We start from the raw sequence: 18,759 nt of genomic DNA, 5'->3' as shown, positions 1-18,759 counted from the left end.
GGATCTTAAAAGGGAACTGCTAACCACCGAAGTTTTAAAGGGTTGAAGCCATGCATTAACTGGAGGTAGAGTCTTGTGCAGACAGGTGATCCTGTCTGTTTGAACATCACAGAGTTGTATGTTAACACTGCCAGGAAAATGTTTTACTTTATATTAACCACATGACTTGCAATTGTATGAAATTATACTTATTAAGAACAATTAAAAAACAAATGTGATCACAAAAAAACTAAGGGCTCATTACTTTAAAGAGAATTGATTGTATGATATTTTTCAGATAAGAATCTCACTGGTGCATTTTAAAAATGATTTAACATAGAGTAAACACATTGCAGTGATACTTTTCTTTAATGAAACAAACCTGGGTACTGAGGATGTATCTCATCAGAAGAGCACATATCTAGCTGTACAAGACTTGGGCTTGAGCCTCAACAATACACACACACACATGTATATATGTATGTATATATGTATGCATATTTTGGCATATGTGGTACTTTCTGTGAGTGCCAGCTTATGGCACATGCTATAAAGGTGTTTTGATGACAAATTTAATCATTTTTAATAGATTATGGAGTGGAGGAAGCTAGGCAAAAACAAACTAGCACCTTCTATAACCCTGTGGCATATTAAAACTGCTTTGTGGGTGTTTGTCAAGTATGATAATAATAAAAAACAATATTACTTTCATTGTAAACCTTTAAGATGTATTATTGTGGGTTTCTTGAATGGAATACACTTATATTTTGCATCCATTAGTCTGCCTGTATATAATTATGTTCACAAGTCCTTCAGCATAACATGGTATATATAAAATATAAACGTTTTGGGATAGTTCTCAAATTTAAAAAGTGTATCTGTACTATATCAGCTTAAACATCTTATCTCAGGTAGTTGTGCAGAGTCAAGAGAGCCCTACTACAGTCCAAGTGATGCAATGGCAAAGAGAAGATCTGGCAAGCCAGATGTGACAAACCCAGTTCTGGATTGTGAGAAAATTTAAATCTGAAAATCTAAGCCATTAGAACTCAGTATTAACTTACATGTCTGTTTATGCTTTTAAAGAGGAGTCAAAAATTATTTGTGGGCATTGCAAATAATTTCACTATTTCAAAATTATCTGAAATTACTTAAACTTTCTTGTAATTTATTCATTAACATAAGAACACAAACACACTAAACCAAATGCTATTTCCCCCTCTAGACTTTACAAGTATTTCTCTAGATAAGTTCTGTTAAGTGTCCTTATTCTTGCCCTAGCCCCATCATAATTAGGCTGTTCTCTGAAATATTGTGAAGAAAAATAAACTAGAACTTGGTTGACTCCAAACCTGACACTACATTTAAACAGCACCAAAACTGTTTGCATATGCTTTCTTTGAGGAATTGCATCAGGTAGCAATTCCTTTAGACATGTAGGGAAGAGTGATGAAGATGCAGAGTATTTCCCAAGGTCATCTGGGAAGGTTACCTTGTGGTCTATTCTTCTGAGCCTCTGATTCATCCAACATTATTGGTATACAGTAGGACGAGTAGTAGTGTGACCAGTACAACAGTTAAACACTCCATATAGAACCCCCAATTCAACATCACTCCAATCATAACAAGCATAGCTCAGCTACAAGTCTCCCCCCCCCCCATGTGGAGCTATCCTATCCTTCCTGTCACTTAGTTTCAAAGAGCAGGAAGCCTGCAAAGGTGGAGAAGCGCTGGTGGTCCCCATGGAGGGCACCATTGCCCATTCTGAGCCAGACTTCATCCCCTTTGGCCAACTTGAGCACTGCATGGTTGCTGGATGTATCTGATTTCCCCTTTGTTTCATAGCTGGAAAAAAGAGAGGGACACCCTACTTAGTATTTGCCATGCTAGCCCAGATCCTGAGCATATTCTGTCCCTACCTTCTCCTATGCTTTAGGTATAGTCATGTGTTAAGTTCTCTAAATGGCACGCAAGTGGGAATAGCATGAACCACTTCTAAAACTTATCTCCTTTCTTTTCACTTGGTTCTAGGCTATCAAATGGCCTTGAAAGCCATTTGTAAATATCTGAAGTCTTGACCATTACTATGTAGAAAAGAGCTTTCTTACCCCTACTCAGACTGGGAACATATACCCAGGATTATATTACCAGACTTCCAGAGTGTTAGATGAGGAAGAAGGAAAGCTCTATCTTTCAGCCTTTACATAGAGTCTATTTTTACAAGGGTTTACTTTCTTCTCACCAATCTAGAATTTGGTATTCAAGGAAGGTACTGTCAACAACCAAAATAAAAAAATATACTTGCTAACAGCTAGGCAGGAGCAATGTAGAAATAAATACTGTGAGCTGAAAAGATAGACTAATGTGTGTTCATTGGAATGAGAATTACTCCTATAGGTTCTTGTATTTGAATACCTATTCTCCAGTTGGTGGACTAGTTCAGATGGGTTAGGAGGTGTGGCTTTGTTAGAAGAGGTATGCCATTGGGGGGCTCTCTTTGAGGTTCTAAATCCAATGCCAAGCCCAGTCAGTCTTATATTTTCTCTCTCTCCTCTCTCTCTCTCTCACACTCTCTCTCTCTCTCTCTCTCTCTCTCTCTCTCTCTCTCTCTCTCTCTCTCTCTTTCTCTGAAACTGTAAGCAAGCACCCACTTAAATGCATTGTTTTATAAGTTGCCCTGATCATGACGGTGTCTCTTCACAGCAATATAACAGTAACTAAGACATCATGGTATGCTTGGAAGATATTTGGGGAAAACCTGGTAACCTGATACACACTAATCACCTAAGACAGAGGATTCAAAGGAGGCATATACTCTTTGCAGCTTTTAAAAGATGTTTCTCTAAAAAGATGACTTTGGAGAACAGACAGTCAGGACTCTACCAAGGTTGAAAAAGAAGCAAACAAAACAAACAAAAAAGGTGCTTTTATACCTGAAGAGCCAGGACAGAGCTGATGAGTTCCTATTAGGAACTTTCAGTCAGGGGAGTCACACCCCACTTATCTCATGGAGAAAAGTTGCCTTTCTAACCATATCTATTATTAAATGTCTTAAATTAATAATGACTGCATTTAGAAAAGGCCAAAGCAACAAAGAGTCACAAGAGTAACAAACAGGCTAGCTGTTTGTATACTGAGTATGATTCACTAACATGTCACTTATTTCGAGCAAATGGAGCACCATTGCCAAAGACTCAGGCTGGGTTAGAAAGACTTGGGATATTTAGTTTAGTTCTCAGATTTCCACAAGCAGGAAATGGAACATGAAAAAGTCCTAAGACAGAACTGTTTACCCTTTTGATGTGACCATGAAGAAAAGTAAACAAAGAAGACCCTTCAAAGGACAGAATCAGAAGCCAAAGAGAAAACCAGCTGAAGGCTGACTTCTAAAAGGACTGTTCATCTCTAAGCTCTGGGTTTGGGCTCTCTCCCATGATGACCAAGACAGAAACGTGTGTGCTATGGAAGGGGGATGAACTGGATGGTTGTTTGAGAATCAGGGGCCTGGAGAGGGCAGGCTGTTCACCAGAATTCATTCTCTCCTTGTTAAGAATTTGATAGGAAATATCCCCCATCAGCTCGTTTGTTTGAACAATTGGCCCCTATCTAGTAGAATGCTTTTGGAGGTTGTGGAATCCTTGAAAGGTGGACTGTAGCTGGAGAAATTATATTGTAACGTGTTCCCTTGAGTGCCTGTTATCTCTAGATCCACTTACTTGGCTTTCCCTGTTCCTGGTCCACCAAGGTGTGAGGAGTCCCGTCACACACAGCTCCTACATGGAACTCTTTCCTGTCATCCCTGCTGAGATGGGCTGAGTCCTGTCAATGAACCTTCCCTTAAGTTGTCTCTTTGCTGGTGACAGTCGGTCACAAAGATGGGAAACGTAGTGAATGCCCTCCTACACGGGAACTGTACTAGTTCCTTGCTGCCCTCAGGTTGGTTAAGTAAGGCTAGGAACAGAGAGATTAAATTCACTGAATAAAATGCCAAGTTGAAATGTTCACAGTTTGTCCTTTCTGCCTTCTGACTCCAGAAATGACCATGACCAGTGAGAATCTAGGAGTCAGCTTTATAAATGCCTAAGGTGCTTCATCAGCCAGCATCCCTGCTGAAAATAAAATCAAAAATAAAACAGGAGTAGCAGCCTCATCCCCCACTACTTTACAATGCTTTCTTCTACTCTACCTATCACCCTACTTCCCCATCCTGGAACCCTTGCCCTAGATTGCTCAAGGTTCTGGTGTGTCTGAGCCACTGTGTTCTGGATCTCTGACAACAGGGTTACCTGCTTTGATTCATTCCTTCCTGTTCTTACTGAGGCCAGACTCTAGAAGAACACATTGACCATGGCAAGTGGTAAAATTTACAGAGGAAAAATCAGAGCCAAAAAAGTTTTCACAGACAGGGTGCTGGCTCTCTGCCTGTCCTAACAACAGAGCATGATGTAGTAATTTCTAAAATGTTTCGCCCCAGGGAGCTCCGGGGCCAAGGTGATAAGTGTCGAAGTAAGGCACAGTGTGAAGAAAAGGACCTAGTCTAACCTCCTCAGTCAGCCAGTGCAGGCTGTGAAGACTGCTCACAGTGCCAGGTTTCAGGCAAAGGGGGAGTAGGAAAGCAGAAAAAAACCTAATAGACAGGGAAATAATGAGTTAAAGAAAGACCTGAGTGGTAGCTATTAGGGGTGCTGCTGGTCATTTGCCCACGGTCTCTAATCTACTTATAAGTTCATTACTGGTCTCCCCAAACAAGAGCAATAACCTGACCAAATAGCGGGATTCTAGTGGAGAACAAAACTGCTATGTTCAGCCATTAACTCCTAAGCTCTTCCCTGTGTTTGGACTTGGCTCTGTTCAAGTGATGCCAGCACGAGGGAGATCTGTGACTGAAGACATCACGCACCTGTACATGCTGAAGACGGTGTTGCCGTTGTGCATAAGGTACACATACACCTCCTCTACATCTTCATGCTTCATCATGCTGAAGGTGAAGAAATACACACCTGGAAAGGACAAGGATTTCCTCATTCACTCATACACAAACAATGAGTCAAGTGATTTTACACATGGCTTTGTTGTATTCTGTGTATTGTATAGTTTCAGGGCCTGTTCATATGAATATTCTTTTATCTGCCTGCCTTAGAAATGCTTTGATATTTTTTTATATTGTTTTTTTCAAGACAGGGTTTATCCATATAACAGTCCTGGCTGTCCTGGAACTCGCTTTTAGACCAGAATGGCCTGTGTCTCACTGAGATCCATCTGTCTCTGCTTCCCAAGCACTAGGATTAAAGGTGTGCACTGTCACTGCCTAGTACTTTGATTATTTTTAACTCAATATATTTCCTGCTTATATTTAGTAAAATTACAAAATCATTAATAAAATTAGTCAAACATGAAATTAAAATGGACAACTACATTCCCCAGATGTAGCCCAGATGATGAAATATCAGAGCATAGGTAAATGTTTCATAGTTCTAAAGAAAGTGTTTTGGTCATTTCTCATGTGACCCACTGTAAATCAATAAAGTAATGTTTAAATAAAAACATTCAACTTTAACTCTGTCACAATACCTTGTTACTAAAAGTATATTCATACTGATTTCCATGTTAAGGTTTTTGAACTATTAACTATACAAGAGAAAAACCCAGAAATATCTATAAGAAAAGTCTTAAGACATAATTGGTCATTCATACTTCTTTTCAAATACCTATTTATTTTCTATGAAGACATCAGCTATAAGGTTCCCTCTGATGTTGAGCCAAGTCACAGAACAATCATGCTTTGTTAAGTGTTGGGGAGGCATATTTGATGGCAGTCAGTTATAGCCATTCAAATACCTAGAGATGGGTTCATAGAGGAAAAGCAAAGACAGATAAAAATTAAAGGACTCCAAGAAATAGTTTGTACATGGTCTGGTGTTTTACATTTTACAGGATTTCATTTTATACACATATAACAATTTTTGATGCCTCCAGAAAGTAAATTTAAAACCAAAATGACAGGAAAATACCTTACTCTCCCTTTGAAAATGATACTGTAAATAAAAATAGATTGCAGAAACACTTTAGAAAGAGAAGACTAAGAAACCAGGTGGTAAATAATGAAACTCTTAGAATTGGAATTGCAGAATTGAACCTGTACCATGAGCACATGGGGCTCTCTCTACAAGGAAATGGGAAGTGACACATGCTTGTGTTCTGGTTTTCAGGTCTTTCTGTTGTTGTACCTGCAAATCTCAGCTTTCTTCATTTAAAAGTGGGAAAGACAATCATCAGTCTGTAATCACTGGTTATATTAAAAAATAAATAGTATAAGAATTCAAATTATTATCATCAAAATGGTATCCAACCGAGAGCTCAAAAATCATTTAATTATGGAGTCATTGAACTCAGCAGTACCATTGACCCAAGATAATTAGGCACTTACCTGTGACACACTACGATCTGCAAAAGTTATTACAGGAAACTTAAAGCCCTCAGAGCAGAAAAATCACAAAAATGACATTGACTGAACCATGATAAACAGATTGTCTCTTTGGTCATTTCTTATTTGAACAGGGTGAAATAAACGAAGCTAAACACTAGAAGCTTATGTGTTAAGTTTAACATGGTCACTGCATTCATTAGAGTATTTTCCACTATATATGCCATGGAGGGTAGCAAGGACAGAAAACTGAATACCAGAAATTTAAAATCTGTCAAATGTATGCAGAACTAGGACACTGAAGAAAGTCGATATGCCTCAAGTATGTCAAGGTGCTGCCTAAAGCAGCAGGAAACTGGACAGGGCTCCTAGGAGCAGGGGATAATAGATCTCAACCCTGCCAGGAAAAATTACTCCCTGGTGGAGCAAGGCAGCTCTCAAGTCCTGAAAGACAGTCCTGGGATCAGACCTAAGGGGGAAGGATTTGGCAGCAATAACAGGCTGCTGGAAGCTGGCTCCAAAGTCTTTCTCAGGAAGTGTGGGGAGACAGAGAAACTGTGGCCACACAGGATAAATACACAGAGGAGCCCTGCCTAAGAACCTTGTTATGCCCTGCTCTGTTGGTATCCCTGGGAGACCAGTTCTTTTCTGATAAGAAATAGAAGAACGGTGGATCTTCTAAGAAATAGAAGGGGATGGTGGAGGAGTGGAGGGAAGGAAAATGCAGTTGGCATATATTATATGAGAGAATAATAAATACAAAGAAAAAATCAGTCCCCTGGCATCAAGAAGAGGCATTGAAATGTCACACATTCAAGGTTGCCTGGGTCCTTTGCCAACAGTATCCTACAAATAGCTGATCTAGGAGAAGCCAGTTCAGTCATCAGCTATTTCTTAAAAGTAGAAAGAACAGCAAGAATTATCCAATGACTAGTACAAAAGGACATGTCGCTATATACCAGATGAAGGATGATATCATGAAATATGCACCAGTAAAGCAAATGGTGCTGTTCAAAACAGAATTTAAGAACTCTTAGTAGAAGTAGCCAGACAAAAGAAGGAATTAAAAGCTGGAACATTGGGATATCCTGGTTATATTAATTATTTTCCCAATAGGTGTGATAGAATACCTGAAAAGAAGCAATTCAAGGGGAGAAAAAGTAATTTTGACTCATTATTATTCCTCATAGTAAGAGAAATAAAATCTATCATGGCAGAGAAGGTGTGGCATCACCAGCATGACATATGACACAGGGCTGCTGTAGCCAGAAAGCAGAGAACAGAAGGGACATGGGCCCAGACTCAGATTTCAAGGCCTGCCCTTAGTGACCTACATCCTCCAGCCTCCCCTACCCGCACTCTACATCCTAAGGATTTCACAACCTTGCAAACGGTGCCACCATCTGAGGACCAAGTGTTGAAACATGACCTTCCAGAAGACATTTCATGTCCATTCTCCACCTTCTGCCTCAGGCCTCCACAGCCTCGTGACTGTCTCATAATAGAAAATGCATTTACTTCGATTTTTAAAGTCTCCAATGTTCTTAATAGCTCCAACTGTGATCACAAGTGCAAAGCATTCTCTTCTAGAATCAAGGAATTTCCTTAACTATGAGTCACTACACAGGTCAAAACCAAGTTGCATATTTCTTAACAATGACACAGAGTAAATACTCCCATTCTAAAAGGGAGTAAAGGGAGCAAAATCGAAACCTAATAGGGCAAGCACCAACCCTACAGCTCTCAGGCTGGGATCTGGGGTCTGTGGCAGAGTTATCAGGCTCTGACGGGCTTTGGCTGCCCCACCCTTCCAACTCAGTCACCTGTAGCATAGATAGCTTCTCTCTTAGGGCAGATCCACTCTTTTCCTTGCTGGAAAACTGCAACTTTTGTTGAAAGTCGACCATCTCCAACATTCTAGGGAAGCCATTGCAACTTAAATTTTACCTTCATAGCTTCATGAAGCAGCCTCTCAAGTCCTCTTTGTGGAGGCCCTGGCCCTGCACATGTTGGATAGCCTCAGAGGCTCTCTGGACCCTTGGTACCAGACTGCAAAAGACTGTATGTCTCAGTGACTCTTATACCATTAATATAAGACCAATACCATGAGAATAATGCTGCCAACTTTTACTGTCAGCTCAAAATATAGGTTGGCCCACCTTGCACCACAGCTGTAGAAGCCTTTATGTGCCTTTGAGGCTGACCCTGGAAAAACACTCCCATGGGTGGCCATATTGGATTAAGAACCCCTTTAACCACCCTGTGCAGTCTATATTCCTGTGGGCATTCTGGCCTTCCAAACTACTAACAGAAACTTCCACTAAGGTCTGCTCACAGCATTCAAGGGCTTTTCTAGTCTGAAGTTCCAAATACTTCCACACTCTTCCTGCAGAGAAACCCTTCCTTTTCTTCTTTCTCTCCCTTCTCCCTCCTTTCTCTTTTTAATGGCTTTGTTCCTTGATGTTTACATCTCACCTGATACAGGGGCCCCAAATCTACCAGTCATGACATCAAAGAAGTTTCCGATGTTGGTCTCAACACTGCTGAAGATGATGCCACTGTTCTGATTGCTGAAGTGTGTTGCTAGAGAAGCCATGAATGCAATCTAAGGAAAAAACTGGTGATCAGTCCAAATTTGTCTTAAAGAAAAACATCCTCATATAGGTAATTTTATTGCAACATTATGTTATTTGTGATGGAAAGTTTGAATAGAAATAGCAAACAATAGACTAGTAAATAAATTATAGTAATTTAATGTGTTTTATGTCATAGAGATAGTAGTCCTTAAAAGATGCTTTTTAAATATTAAAATTCTGTTATCAAGTAAAACTGGAAAAATTTTGATGGAGTTCTCAGGCTGTAATATTAGATGCATGTTTATATATTACATGATTAGAGAAACGACAATTTGACAACTTCTCAATTTTGTTAACCCTAGGGAAATGTCTTTTCATGCATTGATTAAAAAGCAGGCAACACAAATTAGCAAATTAAAAAAACTATATGCTTAGCCATTCGTGTATATGTTTGAACGTTTCAGTGCACTTGGTTAAAACCCTCTTATCTAAAACCCATTGTCTCATCTGGGAAATAGGATATGAGTTCATATTTATGACTATTTGCTCCTGAGAGAGTTGGATTTCACACTTGATAAATACCCTTTCCTAAGAATGTTTGCAAATTTGTGTTTGAGATCAGGCCTGATGTAAACATCCTACCATGGAGATGAGTAAAGTGAAACTGAGGTTTCTCCAAGATGAGTGAAGGTTTGTTTACTGGAACCTTTTTGGTCCCTAATGTTCAGACAGTGTTAGAAGTCGCCTGGAGATATGCAGAGGATGGCTTACCTGCAGTTCTGGTGGCACCCCTGGATAGCCCTTCTCTCCTTTGGGGCCATGCTGCCCCCGCTCCCCTCGAGGTCCCAGGTCACCTTTGTCTCCTTTCTCACCTTTGGCCCCTTCATGGCCAGTGGCTCCATTATTTCCATTGTTTCCATGGTTTCCTTTAAAAATCAGAAATCATATGAGAAAACTGGCTCACTCCTACCACCATGTATTTTTAGACAAACAGAGCTCCTTCCTTCAAAAATATCCAAACTCAATTGTAAGAGGAGACCATGAAAACAACTGTGATCACAGCCCTTTGAAAGGCATGGGATGAGTACTCTTTCACTGGCTCTGAAATAACGTTAGAGACCAAGACTCCAATGCATGCTTCTCCCTATAGCAAGGAATGAATGAAAGACTGCATACAAGACTCACTGTCACATTGCCATTGGAAACAGTGCAGATTAGCAAACAAAATACCCACGAGTGCTAGGATGGCTAGAGCAATGGTACTTTTCATTCATTATATATTCATAAAAATATTTTAAAGGATCAAAGTTACAATAAATGTATTTAAGGTTGTAAATAAATAGGGATGGCATTACACTATTTCATTTTGGATCATTATGTATTTATGTGTTATTTCTATAGAGAAAAAACTAATTCTAGTTATCATCCACAATTATTTATAGTTTTTCCTAAATAGTTTCCTATATGTTTTTCCATCTCCATCTCCTTCAAGTCTACTACCAAACATTTGAAGCAATTCTACTATAATTGGGAGAAACACTCGTAAAACAACATAATTTTTCAAATCAAGGATCAGGTAGTAAGTTCAAGTGTTCACTTCACTGCTCAGACCAATTCTGCACCTTATTTTCATATTTGCTACCTTCAGGCTCTTGTGCATTACACTTTGTATGTTATCTTTGACATGGCACTAAATTAGGCTTGCAATGCTTCCAGAGCAATGAACTTTAACTGCTAGGTTAAAATGTTCTGTCACAAAGGTGCTTCCTAATGAGAAACATTTAACCAAAGCCAGCTTGCTGTGCAACCAACAGGAGGTCAAAGATCTAAAGATCCTTTGGTTCACATCATTGGCTGTGTGAATGGAGGCCTCTGATGGACAACGACATAGGTCTAAATATAGGACAGGGTTTGGGGCTGTCACAAAGGTGCTTCCTAATGAGAAACATTTAACCAAAGCCAGCTTGCTGTGCAACCAACAGGAGGTCAAAGATCTAAAGATCCTTTGGTTCACATCATTGGCTGTGTGAATGGAGGCCTCTGATGGACAACGACATAGGTCTAAATATAGGACAGGGTTTGGGGCTATTTGTTGGTCTTGTTTTGTTTTTCATTATAAATTTGGTTTCACATGAGAGGTACAGAAGAGTTACTCCAGCTTTGATAATTATTAACATCAATGGCAGAAGTCAGGGAACACAAGCAGACTTCTTATAGAAGGAACTCCTCAGGTGTGGGGGCAAGTAGAAGGGTCTACCATGTGTCCACCCAGTTCATTGTAGTAACAATCTAACAGAGTGACCCTGAGCCTCAGCAATTGGAACAACATAACACAGACGGGTTAACCATGGATCTAGAGCAGTGGTTCTCAACCTGTGGACTGGGGGTCAAACAACCCTTTCACAGGGGTCACCTAAAGCCATCGAAAATATCAGATAATTGCATTATGATTCATAACAATAGTACAATTAGTCATGCAGTAGTAACAAAAATAATTTTAAGTCTGGGGATCTTCACAGCATGAGGAACTGCATTAAGGGTCACAGTATTAGGAAGGTTGAGAACCACACTGCTCTAGGGGAACCGATGCACTCTGTGCTGTTTCGTGCTGCCAGAGCCCAAAACATATTCATGAGTCCAGTGAGGCATGGAAATCAACTAGAAACAACGAAGATTGGTGAAATTAAATAAGTAAATAGACAAATAAATAAATAAATGCCTAAGCCTAAAATGACACAGGAAGTCATACCCTCAGTGGATGGTTCTGTAAAGTGACCACTGACTGCTGTGATTTAGATAAATGTCTCTCCAAAGCCCATATGTTAGAGGCTTGCTTCCCAGTGTGATGCCTTTGGGAAGTAGTGTAAACACCAAAGGGTGTGGTCTACTTGGAGGTTAAAGGTCAGGGAGGACATATGGTCTGAAGGAGATTGTAGGAACCTGGTCTTTTCTGCTTGCAGTTCCTGGCTATCATGAGGTGAGTGACTTTACTCTTCCATAGCTCCTCCATCATAAGGTACTTCCTCACTACAGGCCCAAAAGTAGTCTCAGACAGCTATGGTAGAAATCACCAGATCCATTAGCAAAATAAACCTCTTCTCTATGTAAGTTGATTATCTAAGAGATTTGCAATAGTAACAGAAGGGGACTAGTGCATAGATGCTAATTTGGGTCACAGTTCTCAGAAAGTGTCTCTATCCACAGGCTTGTGAAGAACCCCCCTCCTTTGAGTGTCAGTATGCTTATCTGAAGCCTCTTGGATTCTCTAAGTAGTGTAAAGAATAAATGCTATAGTGTAGTGTTCCACTTGAACTGACCTAATGAACCCAACTCCCCTACCAGATTCTTTATTGCTGCATTTCCCATGCATACACAGTATAAGTCAACCTCAAATATTTGCATTTGCTCTAGACATCTATTTTTTACACAGTCTATTGAAATTGCAGTGCAAATTCTGTGTCCTTACCTGGAATGCCAGGAGGGCCTGGAGGCCCAGGGGGCCCTTGGTAACCACGGAATCCATAATCTCCATGACAACACTTGCTGCAGTCTGGGGGCAGTCCTCCGGTTTGTGGAGACTTAAAAATGAAAAAAGAAATTTCAGGTAAAGATAATTGTGAACACTTACGAACTTTTTCACTTCCTCTGGCCTTCATCCTTAGGTAAGTTTAACAAAATTCACAGTCACATCAGAAAAGAAAGAGTATGGGACACTGGGAATATCCATGGCACTGGGGCTAAGGAGAAGTTAAGGAGCGTGGGTGGTCAAAGATAAAGACAACAGGAGCTCCATGCAGATGTGTCTTGGGGTGGTATGAAGGCGGGCCTGTGCAGAGAATGGGGAGGGTTGGGGGGGGATGTCTTGGACAGCATCTGCCCATGCAAGCCTATAAGAGCAAAAACAGAATCTTATTTAGAAGAGGACAGGGAAGCTTCCCCCCCCCCTTCAAAACCTGGAAGTCTCAGGTAAAATTAGACTACAGTATCCCTCAAAGCAAACAAGTAACAACTCCTAGTGCAACTACTAAACACCACACTCCTGATGATGGCTTAGAGGTCTCAGCAACTCTCTAACTCCACCTTCCCAAATCTCTAAAGCACACAAATTCCTGGGGAAAACAAAGTAACCTTTAGTATTCATTTTTAAATTGAAAACTACAAATATAGTTGTAATATACAACATCTGTTTGGAGACACGCCTGTACAGCTTGTTGAATGGTTAGTTAACGCACATAAGCATTACCTCACTTGCTTTCCCATGATGAGTACATTCAAAATCTGCTTTCTTGGCAGTTTCCAAGAATTCAGTACATTACTGTTAACTGCATTCATTTAATCAGTTTTTATTATTTACACCTTGAACTACTTTAACTTCATTGTGTTTAACATTTCATACATTCCTCCTCTAAATTTACTGTGCAAACTAATATCTAATGAGTGCAAATGGGCACTACGTATGCTCAACTGTGGTTTCCAGTAAAATTCTTATTTATACAAAGATAAAATTCTGAAGTGTGCTCTTCCAGTGAAGGAACTGAAGTCCTAGTGAATTAACTGCTGGGAGTCAGAACATGTAAAATCTGGAGTCTTGTCCGCACTGGCAACTGGCCTTTTAATTGTGTCATGCAAAATACTTGTGGAAACTTTCCTAGACACCAATTGTAATTCAACAGTTTTGAAAACAGCACATTGTTGCTAAGGGATTCATTGAAAAAAAGAAAAAGAAAAGAAGGGAGGAATAGAGTGGATAGAACAGGGACAAAGATGGGGCGTGAGGCAAAGAAAAAGGGGGAAGAACTTACCATTCCAGTTTTCTCTGCCACTACATATCCTCCACGGAGAAAAGTGCATTTTCTACATTTAGACCTTACTTTTATTGGTTGGTCTTATAGGCTTGGTCACTGCCCTACCTTTTCCCTTAAGTTTTCCATAAACTATTTAGGGAATAAATAGCCCACTCTGGTCCATGCCTTCTGTTGCCATCACTCAGAATCCAGTAATGAGGGACCAAGAGCTATATGCTGGAGATAACTCTTAGTTTCAAGTCTGCCAAGCCAACCGCAGACTTGTATAAATTCATATTGGCTAAGGAAAAAATCAACTAATACACTTGGTTGGAGATGAAAACACTTGGAAATCAAACCCCACAGCCAACCCCACATACCGCACATCTGAGAAGTATATTCATCATCTCCTGGGATGCTTTGCTAATGTGAAATACAGCTTCTGTACCCCAGGAATCCAGAGTATTGCCAATGATGGGTTTCATGGATAGAGAAAGGGGGTAAAGACTTGTCTAAGAACAGCATGGAAATACTGAGGTACTTAGAACTGCTAGAGTAATCACTGCGCTGGCACCCTTGTCCCTGATCACTTCTGTGTGGCCTTAGAAAGTCACCATTCCCAGACATCAGTCTGACTTGGCCCTGAATTTCCTTTCCAGGTTCTAGGATACAAGCAAAGATACTATTATATTTAATTTTCAATAATAATTTTGAAAGATCTTTCACTTACTTAATTTTAAACAAATTTTAGACTTATTTCTTTATGATATGACACTCAGAGGACAAATGTGGGTCCTGGGGGATCAAATTTAGGTCATCAGACTTGTTAACAAGCACCTCTGCCTGCTGAACCAGCTCAGACAAGAGATAGCCCCGATGCTTCCATTTCTTAATGTCTAGTATCTGAACACAAGGATGTGGTGTTTCTTAGTTTCTGAGCTAACAAGGATGAATAGTACATGTTTAAGCCATCTGGGTTAAGTCTGGGAGCACAGAGCTGCTACCAGTGCAAGGCTCCTGGTTCTCCTAGTTGGCTGCCTCCCCGGAACCCTCCTATGATGCTTCATCACATGTTCTCTCATCTGACCTTGTCTTTCAAGGTGTAGTTCAGAGGAACAATGATGTGTATCAAGAAGGCAGGGAGGGATACAGGGGCGAGGGGAGAGAAAATATGTTGAATATGTGTATTCCTGAGTGTGCAAGTGATGGGACCAGAGTTAAGTGTTAGTATTCTTCCTCTGCCAGTATTTTACAAGAAAGAATCACTGAGCCTGAAGCCTGTGTGTTCTACTATAAATGACTGGAGAAAAAAAAAATCCACAATGTTTTTCTTGAAGAAATAAGATGGTAGGGAGAGAAGGGGAAAAAGGAAGTGGAGTGAGGCTTTGGTGAAGAAAGTGCCCTAAGAAGAGAATATAGATATGTAGAACTCTCTCAGCTCCGACCCGCCATGGGCTATAGCCAGCTCCTTTCTAGTACACAGACCTTATTAACTCACTGCCCTGCTACCACAGACACAGCTTTCAGGAGTAAAGTGTAGTCTAAACTCCTACACTAGTTCAGTCCTCCCTTGCTCCAGACTCCCTTGCTCCGATCATCTGCAGTCTCCTCCAGCTGCACAGGGCCCAGCCACTCCCAGCTAATCATGGGCTCCTCAGTCCTCAGTGTGGCATGGGGTTTTTGTCTAGTATTCTTTAAACCTCTGCTGTGGACAGCCATCTTTTTATCTCTTCTCTGCACTAAGTTTTTAAGGCCCAGTGACCAATACTATTCTTTTTCCCCAAGTTTTCTTTGTGCATCAACCTTGTTTACCACACAAGAATTTAATCAAGCTTAGTTAAGAAATTAACAAAAAAGACTGGTTGAATATGAATGAGTTCAGTGATTGTCATAATAAAACCTGTTGCTTTATATGCCAATTTTAAAACTTAATAAAAAATTAAAAATTAAAAAAAGATTGAAAAAAAATAAATGAATGAACAAATAAACATTGACTTTTTTTCCTAATAGAGCACTTCAGAGTGGCTTGGTGATAGAGGCTTGGGTGTGTTTGTGGTCTCAGTCCCTATCCTACAGCTTGAAAAAAGTCAAAGCTGGGAAATACTTGGGGAGGAAGTGATGGGGAAAAGGATAATTAGTATAAAGAAGAGGGTCAGTCAGTCTGTCAGTATCCACTTGTAGAGGAGTGGTACCAAAAGCCTCCAAGATGCTACTGGCTCTGAATCTCCTGGGTAGCTCCATGTGGGTCTTCATCTGAAGATGCTTCAGGAATTCAGGGATAGAGGACTATAATGTGGAATAGAGCAAAACTATAATTGGGATTTTAGTGGCATAGCTGGTGCTGGTTGCCAAGAAATAATTCAAGACAACCCGTAGTACCCCACTGGACACCTAGAAAAGACACCATCCATTGAGATGGAAAGCCCAGATGGAGAACTGGACACAAATGAAAGGAAGAAGAAGATCATTAAAAAGTTAGATGAAGCTCACTGAAGCAAACATCTTCAGAGTGAAGACAGTCTCTGAAGAAGCACTCTGTTTACACTCTGCACCCTGAAAAAGGCCCACAGAGGGCCTTGGAAACTGCACTGTGTCTCAGGCTTATCCCAGTTCTGCTACTGCGGCTGTGCAGGTCCTAGTCTAACCACAGAACCAAATAATCAACCAGATAGTCTGTGTGTTGGGGGGGGGAGGGGTAAGATCCCAACCTCGTGAAAAGAAGCCTCTACAAAACATCCAGTCCATGGTTCTTTTGGTAATGTGCACTGCTTCAAAGATCATGTATTCACAGTACCCTTCTCTCCATTCCCGCTAACAAGCATTTGTCGTACTTAGGCCTTCTCCCTGTTTTTGCTGCTTTTGATTAAATTGAAGTTTGTTGGTTTGCAATTTCCTGCACCAAAAACCTTTGGTGATTCCTTTTTCATCTAAAAGACTTAAGGAAAATGTCCCCATGCTCAGCTTCTGCACCAACAAATAAATCAAGCTCTGTCTTTAGGAGACTGAGTTATTCAAGAGCTTTTGTTTTAGATATGTAGTCTTTTGTTTCCTTTCCTTTTAATGAGTTAGTCTGTTTGGTTTTTTTTTTTTTTTTTTTTTTTTTTTTTTAATGTCTAAACAGGAAGGATTAGCAACCTAGATTGCTACAAAACAAATAAATAAAACTAGAGGGAAAAGTTAAAGAAAATTCACAAATCAAAATAAAGCAGGCTTAACTGGTTTTTCACAGAGGCAAAGGGCAGCTTCTCCCTGCTGGGGAGGATTAAAAAGAATCCAATTCTCTTGGAATCAACAAATAATTAACTGCAACAATGCATCTGTCCACTTGGGTCAGCCCTTCTTTCTGCATCAACAGAGCAATAAAAATAGCAATAATAATGAAGCCCCAACACAAAAGAAGCTGACTCCCCCTGCTGCCGGTTCTGATGGGGCAGTGCTTTGACCACCCCCCACCACCCCCCACCCCCGTCTTAACACATCAAGCCAATGACGAGGAGTCCCTGTTGGATCCCAGAACAACCCAGAGACACCCACAAACAGTTCAGCAAACTGCTCACAAGCGTCAACCCCAAGAATCATAGTTAAAACAACAGCAACAACAGTCATTTAGGTTTTTGCAAAGAAATCCTTAGAAGAGAATTCAGAGTACCTGGCCCCAGAATGGGTTGATCTGGGCTAGGTCCTCTACCTCAGGGTGTGGAAGCTCATCTGGTCTCAGGGGTTTTAGGTCTGTAGAAGTGTTATTATCCACAGTCCCAGTTTTAGCATGGCTCCGCTCTCTCACTCTCTCCCTCCTGGAGCCGCTATGGCCAGTCTGCTGGTGGCTCTGCACTATCCTGGCCACCGCTTTGTTAGCTCTTCTGCTCACCTCCATGTATTCATCTTGACACAGGCAAAATGGGAGGAAAAGCAAAGCCAGCAGGTGCCACCAGACGATCTGCCTCCTGAGCATGGCTCCCAACAGAGCCACAGACTCTTCCCTGGGAAGCTGATGGGGGCTGTAGGTGCCTTGGTCGCCTCAGGCAAATGCCAGGTCTGGAGATGAGAGCTGCAGCCTGTTGGGTGGTTTTATACTTTGGGTGTGTAATAAATAAGGCTGCAGTCCTGCCAGAGTGACAGCAGCCCTCCTCCCAGACAGAACAGCCCCCATTCATCACATTCCTGCACCACAGGCAAGGCAGTCTGTGTGCACGGCGTCCAGTTGGTGGGGTTCATAAATGTCACACCTTGGCATGTTTTTTTGGTGTGTAAGACTGAAGAAAGTGTACACAACCAGCTGGAAACAGAGACTGTGTATTCAGTGGTTTGCTTTCATGATTAGACATGGAAAGGCTGTGCATTTGTGGTCTAAAATGACTTTTGGAAAAACCTACCCTTGAGCTTGCCAGGGAATCCAGCTCAACTGTATCAGTTCCTGCAGTTACAGCAGGAAGCCGTTCAGGTCCACAGAGAGAGGTCTTGCTCTGAACAGTACAGATTGCTCTCTCCACTTTGGACCACTGCAAGCAGTGCATTCTCTTTCCCAGATATCAGCAGTTGCTGGCAGTTTGTTGACTGGGAAAGACTGGTCTGAGTTCAGGGGCAAAGGCTGGTTTAGGCTGAGATGTTCCCCCATGCTAAACTTTATTTTCTTCTCCTTTGCATCTCTAAAAGCCAATGTTAAACACCAGATGATCTAAGTTCTTGCTAGGTAGAAATACAACCTACTTCCTTGTTAAGAGACATTCTTCTCTGGCTACTCACTACCTATGGGATTTTGCTGAACAGTACCAAAAAAAAAAGGGTGCAATGCACCCAACGAACTATTCTAAGGGCTCAAAACCCAGAGAATTGCCATTTCTTAAAGTTCCCATACTGGTATTGATTAAACCAAAGGACAAATGCACATTCCTAATCTCTTTTATGATAATAAGTTTAGAGACTTGATAGCATTGCTGTTAAAAATTACTTTTCCTTTTTCTTTGAGACAGGGTTTCTCTGTACAACAGCTCTGGCT

At 40.8% G+C, this 18,759-nt stretch overlaps 1 protein-coding gene across 2 annotated transcripts; it reads right to left on the bottom strand.

Moving 5' to 3' along the window:
• Window positions 1-1,564: 1,564 nt before the first annotated feature.
• Window positions 1,565-17,905, bottom strand: C1qtnf3 (C1q and TNF related 3). 2 transcript variants are annotated; one of them, XM_051182552.1, is made up of 6 exons: window positions 17,413-17,905; window positions 12,446-12,557; window positions 9,751-9,905; window positions 8,879-9,008; window positions 4,880-4,979; window positions 1,565-1,824 (listed from the first exon to the last, which is right to left on the bottom strand). In XM_051182552.1, the coding sequence occupies exons 1-6, from the start codon at window positions 17,713-17,715 to the stop codon at window positions 1,665-1,667; spliced, it is 960 nt and encodes a 319-aa protein (XP_051038509.1). In that variant the 5' UTR covers window positions 17,716-17,905; the 3' UTR covers window positions 1,565-1,664. The 2 variants fall into 2 exon arrangements, with proteins under 2 accessions (XP_051038509.1, XP_051038510.1); XM_051182553.1 differs by having other exon boundaries at window positions 1,573-1,824; window positions 17,632-17,890.
• Window positions 17,906-18,759: the final 854 nt, after the last annotated feature.

This window comes from Phodopus roborovskii, unplaced genomic scaffold (genome assembly GCF_943737965.1).
Source record: "Phodopus roborovskii unplaced genomic scaffold, PHOROB, whole genome shotgun sequence".
NCBI classification, from domain to species: Eukaryota; Metazoa; Chordata; class Mammalia; order Rodentia; family Cricetidae; genus Phodopus; species Phodopus roborovskii.
The sequence above is the reverse complement of the archived record's forward strand: the minus strand, read 5'-3'. Positions and strand labels throughout refer to the sequence as shown.